General features: G+C 46.4%; 1 protein-coding gene across 3 annotated transcripts in view; it reads left to right on the forward strand.

The window, feature by feature from the left end:
* The first annotated feature begins 11301 nt into the window (after window positions 1-11301).
* The window catches only part of LOC146181778 (uncharacterized), a 45661-nt gene continuing 41665 nt past the window's right edge, over window positions 11302-15297 (forward strand). For 2 of the 3 annotated variants that reach the window (XR_014700290.1, XM_084576787.1), the window contains exons 1-3: window positions 11302-11445; window positions 12147-12236; window positions 14475-14797. Coding sequence is in view for 2 of the 3 variants with exons in the window: in XM_084576787.1 (XP_084432913.1) it covers window positions 11418-11445; window positions 12147-12236; window positions 14475-14797 (441 nt within the window). In the remaining variant the exon portion in view is untranslated. The remainder of the gene's footprint in view (window positions 11446-12146; window positions 12237-14474; window positions 14798-15297) is intronic. The other variant, XM_084576786.1, reaches the window with a different exon arrangement.

Raw genomic sequence — 15297 nt, forward strand, 5'->3', positions numbered from 1 at the left:
ATATATATATATATATACAGGGTTTTGAATATTTGGGGGCTGGGATTTAAAACATTCCTATGCAAAATCTACTACACCATTCGAGCTGAAATAACGTTCACAAAGTAGCAAAATATCGTCTACGTTATCTGATAAGTGATTCAACATCGGTACTTGCCTAGATTTTCCGAAATCGAGAAAAAACTGCTCTCGGCGGCGTGCACAATTTTCGCAGAAGAGAGTCGAAAAGCTATTTTGACATGAGACGTCATCTGTCGACCAGTGAGACAAGCTCCATCCCGGCCGTTGGCGCGCTTGCCTTGCTGCCCGACAGATGACGCATCATGTCAAAGTAGCTTTTCGACTCTCTTCTGCGAAAATTGTGCACGCCGCCGAGAGCAGTTTTTTCTCGATTTCGGAAAATCTAGGCAAGTACCGATGTTGAATCACTTATGAGATAACATAGACGATATTTTGCTACTTTGTGAACGTTATTTCAGCTCGAATGGGGCAGTAGATTTTGCATAGGAATTTTTTAAATCCCAGCCCCCAAATATTCAAGACCCTATATATATATATATATATATATATATATATATATATATATATATATGTATGTATGTATATATATATGTATATATGCTTGGAGCAAAACTTCGAGGGACATTGAAACTTTCGTACATACGGTATATTGGTAACGATTTACTTAATGTATGAGTGAGATGGTTTGGTTTGGTTCGTGGGGTTTAACGTCCCAAAGCGACTCAGGCTATGAGAGACGCCGTAGTGGAGGACACCGGAAATTTCGACTACCTGGAGTTCTTTAACGTGCACTGACATCGCGCAGCACACGGGCGCCTTGCTTTTCGCCTCCATCGAAAAGCGGCAGCCAAGGCCGGGATTCCATCCCGCATCCTTGGGAACAGTAGTCGAGTGCCGTAACCACTGCACCACCCCGTGGATGGTATTTGAAATGAATATGAACGGTTGATATAATAGCGGCATATTTTGAGGGAATAATGATTAAGCGAGTGGAGTAGCCATTAACGCGACAGCTTCCTTTGCAGACACTTGTTTGTGTATACGTTCCCTTTGAAGCAGGCTTACTCGCCAATCCCCTAATCTCTACCTCTCTTATCTCCCACATACTCATAGCATACAGAGTAAGCTATGTAAAATCCCTCACCATGTAAAAAAAAAAGAACACTTCACATAGATATAAAGCCCCTGCTTTACCAAGCCTTATACGAGCGCGCCTGTGTGCCATGGCCTTAGCATGTCCGTCTCCGGATCCACGAGTCCCGGAGTAAGCAGCGCCTGCCACCTTGGCCATGTCACGTGGTATTGTGACGTCACATAACCTGCCGGCCAATCAGTGCCCGGCCGTGCCGCCCGCCAACAATGGAGGCCCATCGCGATGATGTGGTTAAAAGGTGCACAACGCCGACGCCTGATTTTCTGAAGAACGGCTATCAGCTTTGAAGCTATCGCGTTAAAATATAGTCAAGGAACTCCTGAAACCCTCCTTGCGTAAAAATCCCTGCACCGCGCCTCACTTTCAATAGAGGATTTTAGCTTACCGTGATCCGCGATCCGCTACCGTGATCCGCCACCGCGCGTTCCACTGCGCGTGCCCAGATTCTCCTGACGCCGATAGATGGCGCCACATACTGGATGTCGGCACATAGACCTGCCGCGTCGATACCAATCAGTTTGTGCGCCCCGCCCACGCGCGGTAGAGAGCCACGGTAGCAGATCGCGGATCACGGTAAGCTAAATCTCTCTAATAGAGGGATTTAGAGAACCGTGATCCGCGATCCACCACCGTGACCCTCTACGGCGCGTGGGCGGCAGGTCTATGTGCCGGATGGATGGATGGAATCCATTCCATCCATCCATCCGCCACATGGACCTGCCGCGTCGAGACCAATCAGTTTGTGCGCCCCGCCCACACGCGATAGAGGGCCATGGTGGCGGATCGCGGATCCCGGTAAGCTAAATCTCTCTTATAATCGAGAGATTTAGCTTACCGTGATCCGCGATCCACCACCACGACCCTCTACAGCGCGTGAGCGGGGCGCACAAGCTGATTGGTCCCGACGCGGCAGGTCTATCTGCCGACATTCAGTATGTGGCGCCATCTATCGGCGTCAAGGGGGTGTGGGCATACGCAGTGGAACGCGCGGTGGCGGATTGCGGATCACGATAAGTTAAATCTCTAATAACACGTCACTCACCCACCCTTTTTCAGAGTCACGCTGCTGGCGCTCTGCCGACACGAAGCCGTCTCCTTCTACCCTGATTACATCCGGTGCTTCGCTAGCCGCATAGTTTCCCTGTATAGCTGTTGAAAGCAGGTACCTCCGTGATGCAAAAATAAATATTGCGGACACCTAAGTTCCGCCTTTAGGGGATGACGTCATAGCGTGGCCTACCACCCGAAATATAAAGCACCGCTGTAACCAAGCCGTATATGAACGTGCCTGTGTGACGTAACGTGAATTCGAGATTCCTGGCAGGCTGATTCTGATCTCGTTCTCCCACATGAAAGGAGAGGCCCGAGTGGGCAGCTCCTGCTAAACTTATCGTCAGGCAACCCCGCGTCCAGTCAGCACTCAGTCATGTTAGCTGCTACTGCCATGTGGTGCGATGCTATAATTTTCGCTCACAACCCTGACGCCAGATTTAGTGGTGAATGGGACTTTTCACGGCGTAAATACCCTCTCAGAGAAAAAAGGTCCTTCCTCATGGAGAGGTAGAAGTCTTGCTTCGTGGCGCAGGATACCCAATTTGAGTCTGCTTTCCACTAACTAACCAATTGTGTTGGCAGCCATACTTTTGGTGTGGCATCCGCCCCTTTGGTCGAACTACCCTAGTAGAAAGTAAAAATTAAAAAAAAGGTAAGGAAAGCTCAATAATAATACATCGTACAGCAGCTAAACCAATTGAGATTACGGCAGACCGATAATCCTTCGTGTTTATGCAATAGATTTTCCGTTCGTTGGCTACTTCAGTTTGTTGGGTTGAGGTTGAGTAAGGCTCCGAAATTTTATGTGAGGTTTAGGTGAGATAGAAGTCGTGGAAATGAAATGCTCACATGGGTCCTGATGCCTGATATCGGCCGCTCGCTCAGACGCGGTAGCCTGGCTGGCAGTAACCTTCGGCTGCGCTGAGAGCCGCTCTGAACGCTTCAATCCCATTTCTTTCTTCCTTGTTTAGAGCGTGAGCTCTTTCTTGCAATGCAAGATGACGTGGCGCCGCAAATTTGACCTTCACACGAGAGACGCCGTATATAATTAGCCAAAATCAGTACCGTGGGAGCAACAGCCATACTGTTAGTCCTCGTGAGCAGCGCTAAAGGACCAATTGAAACCGCGTGCGTGCCGTGGGCAAACTGCATGGATCAAATTGCTTACTCCTTGGCCTAATTGAAAGACTATGATTTTGCAGTTATGTTACGTGATATGACTGTGACATGATGTGATGTGACATGTCTGTGATGTGACTGTACTAACTTCACCGATCCCTCTCTCACAACTTTTATATCCACTCATCCCTTTCCCCCAGTGCAGTGTAGCAAGCCGGTTACTTTTACGTGTTAACCTCCCTGCCTTTCCTTCCTTCTCCTCCTCCTTGGCCTGAAAAAGACTAAATAAAGGACGAACGGCAGAATTTGCTCCCATTGCTTCGCCATTACTCTCCAAAACAAACATGACGGCCCCTTTCAAAGCAGGACCCCTGACTTCAGAGTGATTTCTTCGTTGCTACTGTCCTTCTCGGTGCATTCACTGACCATAAAAGGGGAAACGGTCAGTCGTTTCGTTTCATTACGTAGGCAGCGTGAATTTATACTCATCTCGGTCCACATCTGTGTACGCAATGAGCGGCGACGTGGTGGTCGGGAACTGTGAACGAGGCAGCATTTCGGCGGCGGCGGATTTCGTTCGGTCTCACCGTTAAATGCAAAGTGGGAACGCACTATAAGGCCAGTGACAGCACCGCCGCTGTCCGCGCCGACGGGGACAGCCTATTTTGCATTAAAAAAGGCTTCATAGAATCTAACCGGCATCGAGCTTCAGTACGTTCCGAAAGTGATTTAAAATGCTTAGCGTTAAGCAAGAATACGTAGTTTCATTTCGTTGCCTTTTGTTTACGAGCTTCTGTAAAGCTGTGTAAGTACCGGAGACACTTAGCGAAATGGTGAGCCACAAACTGTCCATTCCCCGTCGCCGTCCACCAGGAAAAACAAAATAAACGAAATGAACCACGGCTAACTCTGTTTGCAACAGGCCGCTATGTGCAGCTGTCTTATCTGCAAAAAGTGAAAATAAAACAAGGATTTGTGCTTGTCAAGTACCGGCAGTAAGGTGTGCACTGTTACTTTTTTTATCAAAAATCGATTTAGACCGCTGTGCGTATGCTTTAAGGAATCACATGACAGTAAAATCACAATAAATGGCTCTAAACATGCAGCGGTAGTTTTTATAAAACTGCGAACGGACACGAGCAATGTGTGTGCTTCGTAGATAAGGCGTTTGCTTTCTGCTCCGAAACGTTTGCTGTGGTGGGATTTTTGCCTCTTGACAAAAACTCTGCTGTGCCTTATGATCTATTTGTGTTGATGGGACTGTTCAGTCTTTGAAAAAGCCATATTATGGACAGGCATTCCAAGCCACCAAGATAGTCCAAATCCGTGTTTCGGGAGCACTGTGCTTTGGTGAGGCGTGTATAGACCTTTGCAACGATGGCCTCCTGGGCGTCACCATATTTCTCGCTGGGCTGTAGTGTGCGCCTGACGTCAACACGGTAGAGGCGGCAGCAGAACCGGTTTGCAACAGTCCAGAGAGGAGGCGTTTCAACAACCTCCTCACCCAATGCGAAGGTCTATAGGCTGCACGCGAAGAACCTCCAAATTGGCTGCCGTACCTATACTTCGTCTCACAAGATATCTGCAGCACTGCTAAGGCAGAGGAGCCCTTGCAAATGTGCTCCTAAGTGCGTCTCGCCCCTGCGCACTATAATAGGGAATTGGGCTCCCACTGTCACCCCCGCCAATTTGGGGGGCGAGAGGCGCAATTGCTTATTGTAGTGCGCGTGATCCTGATTGGACAGGGGTGTTTCTGCCTTTTGCAGTGCTGCAAACATCTTATGAGAAGAAGTATAGATGCATGTGTGTGCCTCCCAGAATTTTGGTGTTTTTATGGTGGTGCATTGTCGGGCTAGGGATATGGCGGGCTCGTATTAAGCAGCCCGGTAACTTAAGACATGAACAAGTTTAAGTAAATTTAGTTTTTGTTTTTTTTTATGGAAGTTTTCCCAAGGAATAGAGAAAAAGATTGCTGTGGTGGCCTATTAGATTTTGGCCTCTTGACAAAAAAATTGTGTGCCTTATGATCTATTGTGTTGATAGGACTGTTCAGTCTTTGAAAAAGCCATATGATGGGACAGGCATGCTGAGCCACCAAGATCGTCCAAATCCGTGTTTCGGGAGCACTGTGCTTTGGTGAGGAGTATATATGCTGCACGCGAAGAACCTCCAAATTGGCTGCCGTACCTATACTTCGTCTCATAAGATATCTGCAGCACTGCTAAGGCAGAGGAGCCCTTGCAAATGTGCTCCTAAGTGCCTCTCGCCCCTGCGCACTATAATAGAGAATTGTGCTCCCAGTGTCACCCCCGCCAATTTGGGGGGCGAAAGGGGCAATTGCCTATTTGCGCGTGATCCTGATTGGACAGGGGTGTCTCTGCCTTTTGCAGTGCTGCAAACATCTTAGAGAAGAAGTATAGATGCATGTGTGTGCCTCCCAGAATTTTGTTTTTTTTTTTTTTTATGGTGGTGCATTGTCGGGCTAGGGATATTGCGGGCTCGTATTAAGCAGCCCGGTAACTTCAGACATGAACAAGTTTAAGTAAATTGAGTTTTTGTTTTTTTATGGAAGTTTTCCCATGGAATAAAGAAAAAGATTGCTGTGGTGGCCTGGTCATATCCGCGCTCGGTTGCCAATACAACGGTCGATGGCTCGAATCCTGGTATTGTCATAGAATTTTCTGGTTTCTTTCTGTTACCTTTATAGTTGTATGTAATGGACTGTGATGTCCCAAGTAAAAGATGTAATAGGACTGCTCCGCTTTAAATTACGCCGTGAACCTTGCTTGGTTCGCGTTTTTTTTTAAACGGCTCCTACCGGGGATAACTAAGTACTAACTGCTGCACCCCTTTCCTCCTTTCGCAGTTAGTCTTGCAAATGACTAATGATTGTGGCACGGCAGTTAGTCTGGCAAATTACTAAGCCCCCTACCCTTTTTAGTCCTTTTTGGCACCACCTGGGGTAACTTTAACGTGCACTGACCACGTGACTTGACGGTGGGTTTAATAACTGCTTCAGCGGCACTTTAGTTACTCAATCTCACCATGGATAAGGTACATTCCGGTCCAAGCGCGTCAACAATTCGACGAAGGGGGTCATCTGATGTGTATCTATGCTTTTCAGCTGCTTACTTCCTGATAATTAGGGTTAAATCGGGACAAACCTCCGCAGTTCTTTTCTGTCACTTCATATCCGTTTTCCCCTCGTTCCTCTACTCTAATCAAACCGCAGTCTGAAAAAGCGGCCGGCCGCACTGCAGTCACAAATCACCCAACATGCAAAGGGACTCTGCCGATCCAACTGGAGACAAGTTTGTGACAGCATGGCCGGAAACCTGTCCACCAAGTGAGCCTGGCAATCCTTTGACATCTCACCGACCCCACAATGTTCAAAACAGCTACGCAACACCACGTCACTTGACTCATGCACAACAAGGACTTGACCCCAGAGGACCTCTTAAAAAATAGCAAACAAAAGCATACACCGCCAAGCACTTCCGGTCCCCTTCTTTCCTACACAGGCCAACCAAGCTCAACTCTCTATTTAGAAATTACAGCAGCCGAGGTCAGAGTGGCCCTCCTGACTCTCCGTACCTCTTCCGCTCCTGGTGTTGACAAAACCCCCGGCTCCACGCTCCGTAACCAGGATGATCAATCGATCATCCAGATTACGGACTACTTTAACAAATGCTGGGCGGAGGGCCCTCTCCCCCGTTTTGGCGTCATGCCAAGGTCACATTTATCCCCAAACCAAACACCTCACACTAGCCAACCTTTACCCCATCTCTCTCATTTCGTGCCTGGGGAGACTTTTCGAACACGTCGTGATACGGCGAACAACGATGAGGCGAGGTTTCAAACGGGACATGCAAGGATCCCATGTGTTCCTTCCCTTCAAGGATCCCTTACAACTTCACCCTTCTCTATGAAAGAACCTGCCCGAATTGGAAGCTCCTTGCAACTCGACCATGTCATCTGGTCTCGTGATGTCACACGACCTGCTGACCAATCACACGTCTGGCGACATCGATGAGCCAAAACGAAAATTAAACAGCACTGCAGAATCTGCACCGGAGTGATGTGAAAGCACGGATGCTGCTGTTGGTTGCTTCTAGTTGCTTGATTCACTTCTATTTACCCATTTTAGTCTTTGGAACTTTCAAATTGCGCGCCAATCCCTTCCTTTGCCCTTTTTGGCACGAATTCAGGTTGCGAGACGTCACATCCTTGACGTCACCTTAATTTACTGATTTAATCAACTATTTATTTAGTATTTGATACATCTTAACGTCACCCTAATATACTGACTTAACTATTTTAATTTGATACATTCAAATGTGGCGCCAAGTCATTCGCCGAGACCATTTTCGCCTTTTCGTTAACATTTTTTGGCCTCTAATTAATTAGCTAATTAACTTATTGGTCTAATTATTTTCAGACACAACATTACGTCACCCTCTATCAATTGACTCCACTCATTAACCTCTACCACTTCTCAGTTACAACTGCCGCGCGGACACAATTTTGTGGACGCGGTCTGCGGACATCTGTGAACATAGCAAAGTAAGGCTTTCGCATTAATAAATGAGCGCCGGCGTGCCATAGCATTGTCACCTGATAACTGCCATATGTCAGGGGCGCGTCTTGTGATTTTTCGAGACTAGAATGTTTCAGGCCACCAACGTAGACGCCGCAATTACTTGTTGTGTACTAGCACTCTCGCGTTGAAAGCCAGCCAGATGCACTTTCAATGTTTTTTTTTTTTTTTTCAAGGCTACAATGCTTCAAACGGTCGACGCCGCTGAAGAACAATTTTTTTTTTTTTTTTTAAACCGGGTTTACTAAATGTCTCTTGTTAAGACAGTGTCCGGCCCCGCCGCGGTTGTGCAGTGGCAAGACGCCCGACTACTGTGCCGGAGTACCCGGGCTCGATCCCGACCGCGGCGGCTGCGTTTCGATGGAGGCGAAACGAAGTGGCGTCCGTGTACTGTGCGATGTCAGCGCACGTTAAAAATCCCCAGGTGGTCGAAATTACTCCGTAGCCCTCCCCCTACGGCTCCTCTTTCTCTCTTTCCACTTTTACTCCCACCTTCCTCCCTTCCCTTACGGCGCGGTTCGGGTGTTCACAGAAGCAAATGTGATTATATTATTATTGTTATTAACGCGGTAGCGTTAAGGAGCTCGTGTCGCAGAAAAGCCGGTGTCGTCGGCGGCGTTGGCCGTGAGCGATAAATCCCGGCATGCACTTCATAAATAAAAAGCAACTTCCACGTGCGGCGCTGCCCCGACACGTGGCGCGCCACTCGCCCCTGACGTTTCGCCGTGCGCCCTCACGGGTTGTAAAATCAAGCGTCTTTCCTTTCTTTAGATCGCTATCTTCGCTCACCCGCTTCTCCCCTTCGGGCCGCGCTGGTACCGGTGCGAGGATGCCCCAATACCCTTGCGTTTAATAAGTTTTCTCGCTCTCTCCCCTTCCAACATCCAGCGTGCGTCACTCGAACAGTGGTGTTTAGCGACGCGGCTCCTCTTTCCGCTCACAGCGCGATTGCTAGGTGCAGCGTCTGATTCCCGACGCCTCTGACGTGATCGCTGCGCCGTAGCGCTTCTGATGGGAAAGCGTCCCCTGCGATGTAATAACGCTATCGCGTTCCACTCTTGAAGGCGAAGCTTAAGCGTCCTCCAAATTTTATTATTATTATTATTATTATTATTATTATTATTATTATCATTATTATTATTATTATTATTATTATTATTATTATTATTATTATTATTATTATTATTATTATTATTATTATTATTATTATTATTATAAGACAGTGCCCGCGTCTACGAAGTGGCATTGAAGACTCCAGGTCGCTGATGTTACCCATTAACGTTATTTCTCTAAGCAGCATTGAACGCCTCAATATCGCATGACCTTGCTCGTACATAAGATACCTAAAACCTAATATACTCACCAGATTCGTGGGCGAGTGGTTAAGGCTGCTTGCATACACGGATATGGGAGGCGGTGAGGTTCCTTGCGGGTGGATGTGCATATAGCGCTCCATGTCGGGAATCAAACGTTCCGCCGCTGGGGTTGCTGTGGTTCCCGCCACTTTCCCGCTGTCTTCCAGAGGATGGCAGTTTGAGGGACGGGGCGGGTAGCAAAGTCCGACCGAAGTGCAGCCTGACGGTCTCGGAATCCCGGGATAGAAAGGGCTTCGCACAGCCCCCGTACATGCAGTAATCTTTTTTTTTCTTCTAGTGTGAGATCATTTCTAGCCCTGTTACGAGAATATTCTGCTGCGTATATAAACATGGTACAAAAATGAGCATGCCTCTTGCAGCTGGTGTTTGGTTTTATCGGGGACATTTACTGCAAACTTGGAGGTGGCGTGTGTCTGTGTGTTTGTATTTTCGGTCCTCCTCAAGGGAATGTCTCTATTAGGGGTACTTGGCAGGTGACATGGCACGTCACAGATGGGCCGCTATTTTATATGACGTAGACCATATGCCAAGGCCAGATCAGGCGGCTTGGGCGACACATTTTAGATAGGCTGAGCTACTTAATTCCAGCGGTGGTGGATGGTCCCCGCCACAACGGCGACACAGATTCCGGTGAGGAAACGGACAAACATCTGTCCGATTCCCGTCCTCTAGCAGATTATAGCATGCCTCCACCCGGTCATGGAAAGGAAAAAGTCGAAGTTCGCACACCAAGTAACGGATCCACTTCTGTACGTCCGTCCCTGCTATCGCGGCGATCATGTGTCGTGAGTTTGCCAGCCGGCGTCCACCGACCACGTCGAGGTTGGGAAAAGCCAGCGTTAAATGTATAAAGATTTGGGTACAGACGCGAAATTTTATAGCATCTATATAGTAAAAGTTAAAGATTCTTCTCGATAAACGACTAGCTCCGTTCCATCAAGCTATAGCATTTACATAAAGATATACGTATAGTCTTTTTTACCTGCCGAAAACGATACATCGCGCAATAAAGAAACTTCCTTGTGACAGCAGCGCCACTTTGAAGTCCCGAGATGCATCCCAGTTAACAAAATTCATTCCCAGGCGATAACAAAAAGAAACTCATATCCAGCTGGGTTGAAGAACATTGTGACCAAATTTTCCAGCACGAAACAACGCTTTTCCAGCTGGAAGAAGGAAATTCTAGCTAAAATGACATCTATTGCCAGCTGGATTACTGAACCGGAAATCATGTTCAGCTCGAATGTTCCTGTTTCCAGCTGCGATATTTACACTTCCAGTCAGGCTGCAGCTGGAATCACATCCCCTTTCAGATGAAATTGGCAATCCAGCTGGAAATTCAATTGGAACTTGCCTTTCCAACAGGAATGGGTATGCGCTAGGAAAGCATACTAGTGTCCATTTTCATCTTTTTTCTCTCTGCAGCGGTGTCCCCGATGAAGCTTTGTGTGCGCACTGTAACTCTTTGTAATTTAAAGTAGCAGGTAAATTGTAGCTTGATCGGAAACATAGTAGCATAGCTAACTGTTTTTCAAGGCGACCTATAACCTTTACACTGACATTGTCTTTCTCAGGGTAATGAAAAGGCGGCTACAATTTATACTGATTAATTAAGTTAGGCGAACGAAGGAATACTGCAATGCCGAGTTATGACACTAAAAAGTGCTGAGTCATGACACTCTTGGAGCTACTAACCGAGCAGCCAACTCATACGCTTTCGCATTTCTCCAGTGCAAATCTCTGCCGTGCTCTCAAAGTTTTCTTATTTCTGCGATCTATTTCAGTTGTTCGTTCTAAGAATGTGACCCACGAAAGCTGCTGACAAAAAAAAAAGAAAGAAAAGGAACACTTTCCACGGGCTCATGCCCATGCCGACATCTTTCCAGAACTATGTCCATAACCGAAACTAAAACAAACTCGTAGTGACTATTTTTGTATCTGCGTCGAGAATCCATTCAAATCCATAAGATGGTCAGATGGTCTCCAGTTTCCTTGCGCATGCGCACACATGTTTTCGATTGTTTCCCGGTTAACGTGCCGATGTATGCTGCATTAATCATTTAATTATCGCATTTTCGGAAAGCCATTGGGAGCAAGAATGGCTTCCGAAGACGCCGAAAACAAAGGTGAGCCGTGCTGAATAATTAGTTACGCAGTGACCTGCTAATGCATGAGTTTTTTTTACAAATTTGCACGTCAGCACTCGCAAAAGGCTGCATTCAGGGCATTTAGGGGTCCCAGTAGGGTCTTTTGTTATCATTGTCTAGCAGGGAAAACCGATAGCTTTGAGCGAGATGATTGTTTTCAGGTTCCTTGCTAAATTAGTGTGCATGCTTAATGGTTGCTGTTGAGGCGTTGTCGTTGATACAAGCATTCACCTTTCGGGCATGGTAGATCGATTGTTTTGCTTCTGATGTGATTTGCGTGCCATCACTTGTGAAAAGCTTCGTTTATGGCCTTCGTAAAGGTTAGCAGTGTCAGCTGAACGCTTTTCACTGCTCTCTTGGACTGCATTATTGCCGCAGGAGAGCAAATGCGTGAGTAGTGTTAACCGCTTGTTTTGCTTATTGTGTAGTTCGTCTGTTCGGAAATTTGCGTAGCAGTGTCGGTTACCTAAATGCACTATATCATAGGTTATGGCAGTTTCGACTCTCATTTAAGTCGTGCGGTCACTGCATCGTGGAGGGCTGTTTGTTGTGTCAGCGCGTGCTTCACGAAACAAGTCGCGGGAAGCCAATCACCCGTGCGACGCCATTGACACAAATCGTCACTTATGTAGCAGGGCCTCTGCTTGTGTCATCTGTCAATGTGTCCGCTCGCCTCGCAGATATGGAGGTCAACGTCTTGGACGAGCTCCTGGAGAACGCCGATGACGACGACTTGGCGGCGGAGTTGAACAACGAAGAAAAGAAAATTGGTGCGTACAGCTCCCTCAGTAGTTAAGATGCTGCTTTTATTTAGACAATGCCCGTTTCTACAGACAGCCAGCAGAATCAGTGGGCAGAACGGATAGGCCAGCGCTTTCTCTGAGTGGCTATTCTTAGGCCGGCGTGAGAGCAATTTTGCCACTTTTTATTATTTTTTTTCGATCTCCGATTGCTCCGAGAGTTCATTTAGCCGCGGCGGGGAAAACTGCCAGACTGGCCCAGCATTCATGTATAATGTATAATGTATGCCCAGTTGTTGTTATTGTGGCCCTTCTCAGCTACTGTGAACTGACTAAAGTTAGACTGATCATAATCCGCACAGCTTGACGCACTTAAGTGACAGCATTGAGTAATAGTTGGAACCAAGGGCAACGAAAACTTAAGCCCTTTAGTGCTGCAGAGGACATGCACTAGTCCCCTCTTGTCTCGAGCTAACTGAAAGTGCCTGTTGTGTGCATTCCTGACTCGACTTAACTGTTTTTGTGCTTATTATTTTTTCAATACCCTCATAGCAGATTCACTTCGTTCGATGCGCTGTGCTGATATATAGGTGGGCTGTTATGTGTTGCAAATAATAAATCTGACATTAATGAAGACCTCAATGAGAACCCCTAGGTATGTCCTTTCTCGCACTTGCTTGCAACCTATGGAGCAGTAGAGTTTGGGTTGATGAAAATTTCGAACACTACAGTGTGGTACAAGACGTCTGGAGCTTTTTTTTTCTTTCTTGAGGAATGGCCACCAGGGTACCAACAATCATTCATTGTATTCATGGCAGAATGTAGCATTGGTTGCATCAGCATATCAAAAGTACCAGAGAATTTCAGCCAGATTATTCTTCTGGGTGCTTGCGAAATGAATGCTGCTTTTTATTTGTTGGTTGCTTTCCAATTTACTCAGTTTTGTTTCCATGCGCCAATGAAAAGCATATACATGATCAATGCACAGCCCTCACTTTGTCATGGAAGCTTAGTAGATTGTGTAAATTGTGTTTAGTAGAGTTGTGAGTTTTGCTTGAAATTTTTGTTGACATCTGCATCAGTTCAGTTCAGTCGTGTCCGACTCTTCGTGACCCTATGGACCATATCACGCCACGCTTTCCGGTCTCTCACTATCTTCCTAACACTTCACTTTTTGCCATTAAAGTGGTATCATCCGCATATCTAAGGGAAATTTTGTTGACATCTGCATAGTGCTTGTGCAAGTCCTGCTGCTTCCGTTTTAAGTTTTCAAGCTAATTTTCCTCATTTTCTTGAAGTTGTTAAATTTATGTGCCATAAAATTTGAGAAAAAAAAAAAAAATGGTTTGCAGCACCTCTTCTTCAGATATTTATGTCATCAAGGTTTCGAAGCAAAAGCTCCTAAAAGCCAGGAAGCACATGCATACTGTGATAATTTGTTCACGAATTTCAAGCAGTCAAACAAACTTTGAAAGCAAGAAAGTTGGACTAGTTGGTGGCTCAAGAAATGAAAAGAAATGACAACAGTGCTTCAAGGATGAGAGACAGTTAGTTCCTCTGCTGAACTGCCTTCAAAACGTTTTGCTATGCTCCTTCATTACAAGTTGCATGATCATCGTAGTGGTTCCTGTTTATATCTTCACAATGTCTTGCAGTGCCTTTTTTCATTATGGTCCATGAAAAGCTTATGGTGCATTATATGGCTGATAATTTTTGGTTTTAGCATTTACGAAGTGGTGCTTCTATTTTCTTTTTAGAGTTCACTTCGTATTCTGCTTTATTTCCCAGTTGCAAGTTCTAAATGGAATACCAACGGTCCAATGGGAATACCAACAGGAATTTAAGATAAACTTTCAGTAAGCATGGATATGACATTTTCGTTCATTGGCTGAGTGGCTGGTTGGCAAATGGTATATAGAGGTAACAGGAAGGCAGGTTAATGAAAAACTTGTCTAGAATATCTGCAGTTGCATTAGTGGTTAATTTTATGTTTCTTTATGTGTACAGGGAAGCAAGCTTTTTACATTTTAATCTCGTGCTTACTACGATGTGTGAATCGTCAGCTTGCTACTGAGAACCGGGGTATTATTGTCAACACGTTGTTTACAGACTACCATTTGATTACTCGGCTTTATATAGCTTGAGCTTTTGTAGCAATATCCCCTCTTGAGGTGACTACAGTGCTAGTGTCTGAGCACTCCCATGGCGGCAAGTGCTAGGAGCTACCTTCATGGAATTTTCGACTTTGCGCATTTCTATCCCTCATAGGCAAGCGGGCTCCTTCGACACCAAGCATACCCCCGTCCACCAAGGCCCCCTCTATGGCTGTTGTCAAAAAGAAGCCTGTGGCCAAGGCAGTCAAAAAGCCGGCACCAGCTGAAACTGCTGCATCACAGAAGAAGGTTATGGTCGCTCCCAAGGCTCCGGTCACTAAGGCAGCTGCAGCTTCGCCCAGGAAGAAGCCTGCCACTGGCACGCCAGTCAGTTCGGCAACATCTGCACCGGCGTCAACTGGGTCAACTGCTGCTGCAAGTGCCACATCAGCTCAAGCCAAGCCAAGCGCTCAACCAAAGCTGGTCAAGAAGATTCCTGTGAGTACTGCAAAGAGCACTGTCACAAAATCTAGGATGTGCGCGTTGATTGGCTAATCTAGCCACTGAGCGATAGCTGGGATCGGCGTTCTTTTGAAATGTTTTTTCTTTGTCAGATGCAGAGCAAATTTTGGGGGACATGCAAAACTGATGTCACGGATGGAAGGTTGCCCTCAGAAGTGCACCAATTGAAGCTGTGATGTGGAGAGTTTTATAATTGATTTGTATTCCAACAAAATTTCACCCAGCGGCTAAATTTGGATCACAAGATTTGTTATTCAGGGTTTACAGCAGAGTGTCCGAAGCGCTGCATGTTCGAAAATGTACTTAAGTCTTCTGAGGCGATGGGCAAGTCATTGATCCTGGCAGTGCACCGAAACTGTGCACTCAGTAGGTTCTAAAACGTTGCATTCGGTGACAACTTGAAATGTACCCATGCTGCAGAAGTGTAATGCGATGATCAACTACAGCATTTAAGTTGGTGGTGCACCCTTGGTTAT

Source organism: Amblyomma maculatum, chromosome 8, assembly GCF_055883805.1.
Source record: "Amblyomma maculatum isolate TAMU_Amacu chromosome 8, ASM5588380v1, whole genome shotgun sequence".
NCBI lineage: Eukaryota > Metazoa > Arthropoda > Arachnida > Ixodida > Ixodidae > Amblyomma > Amblyomma maculatum.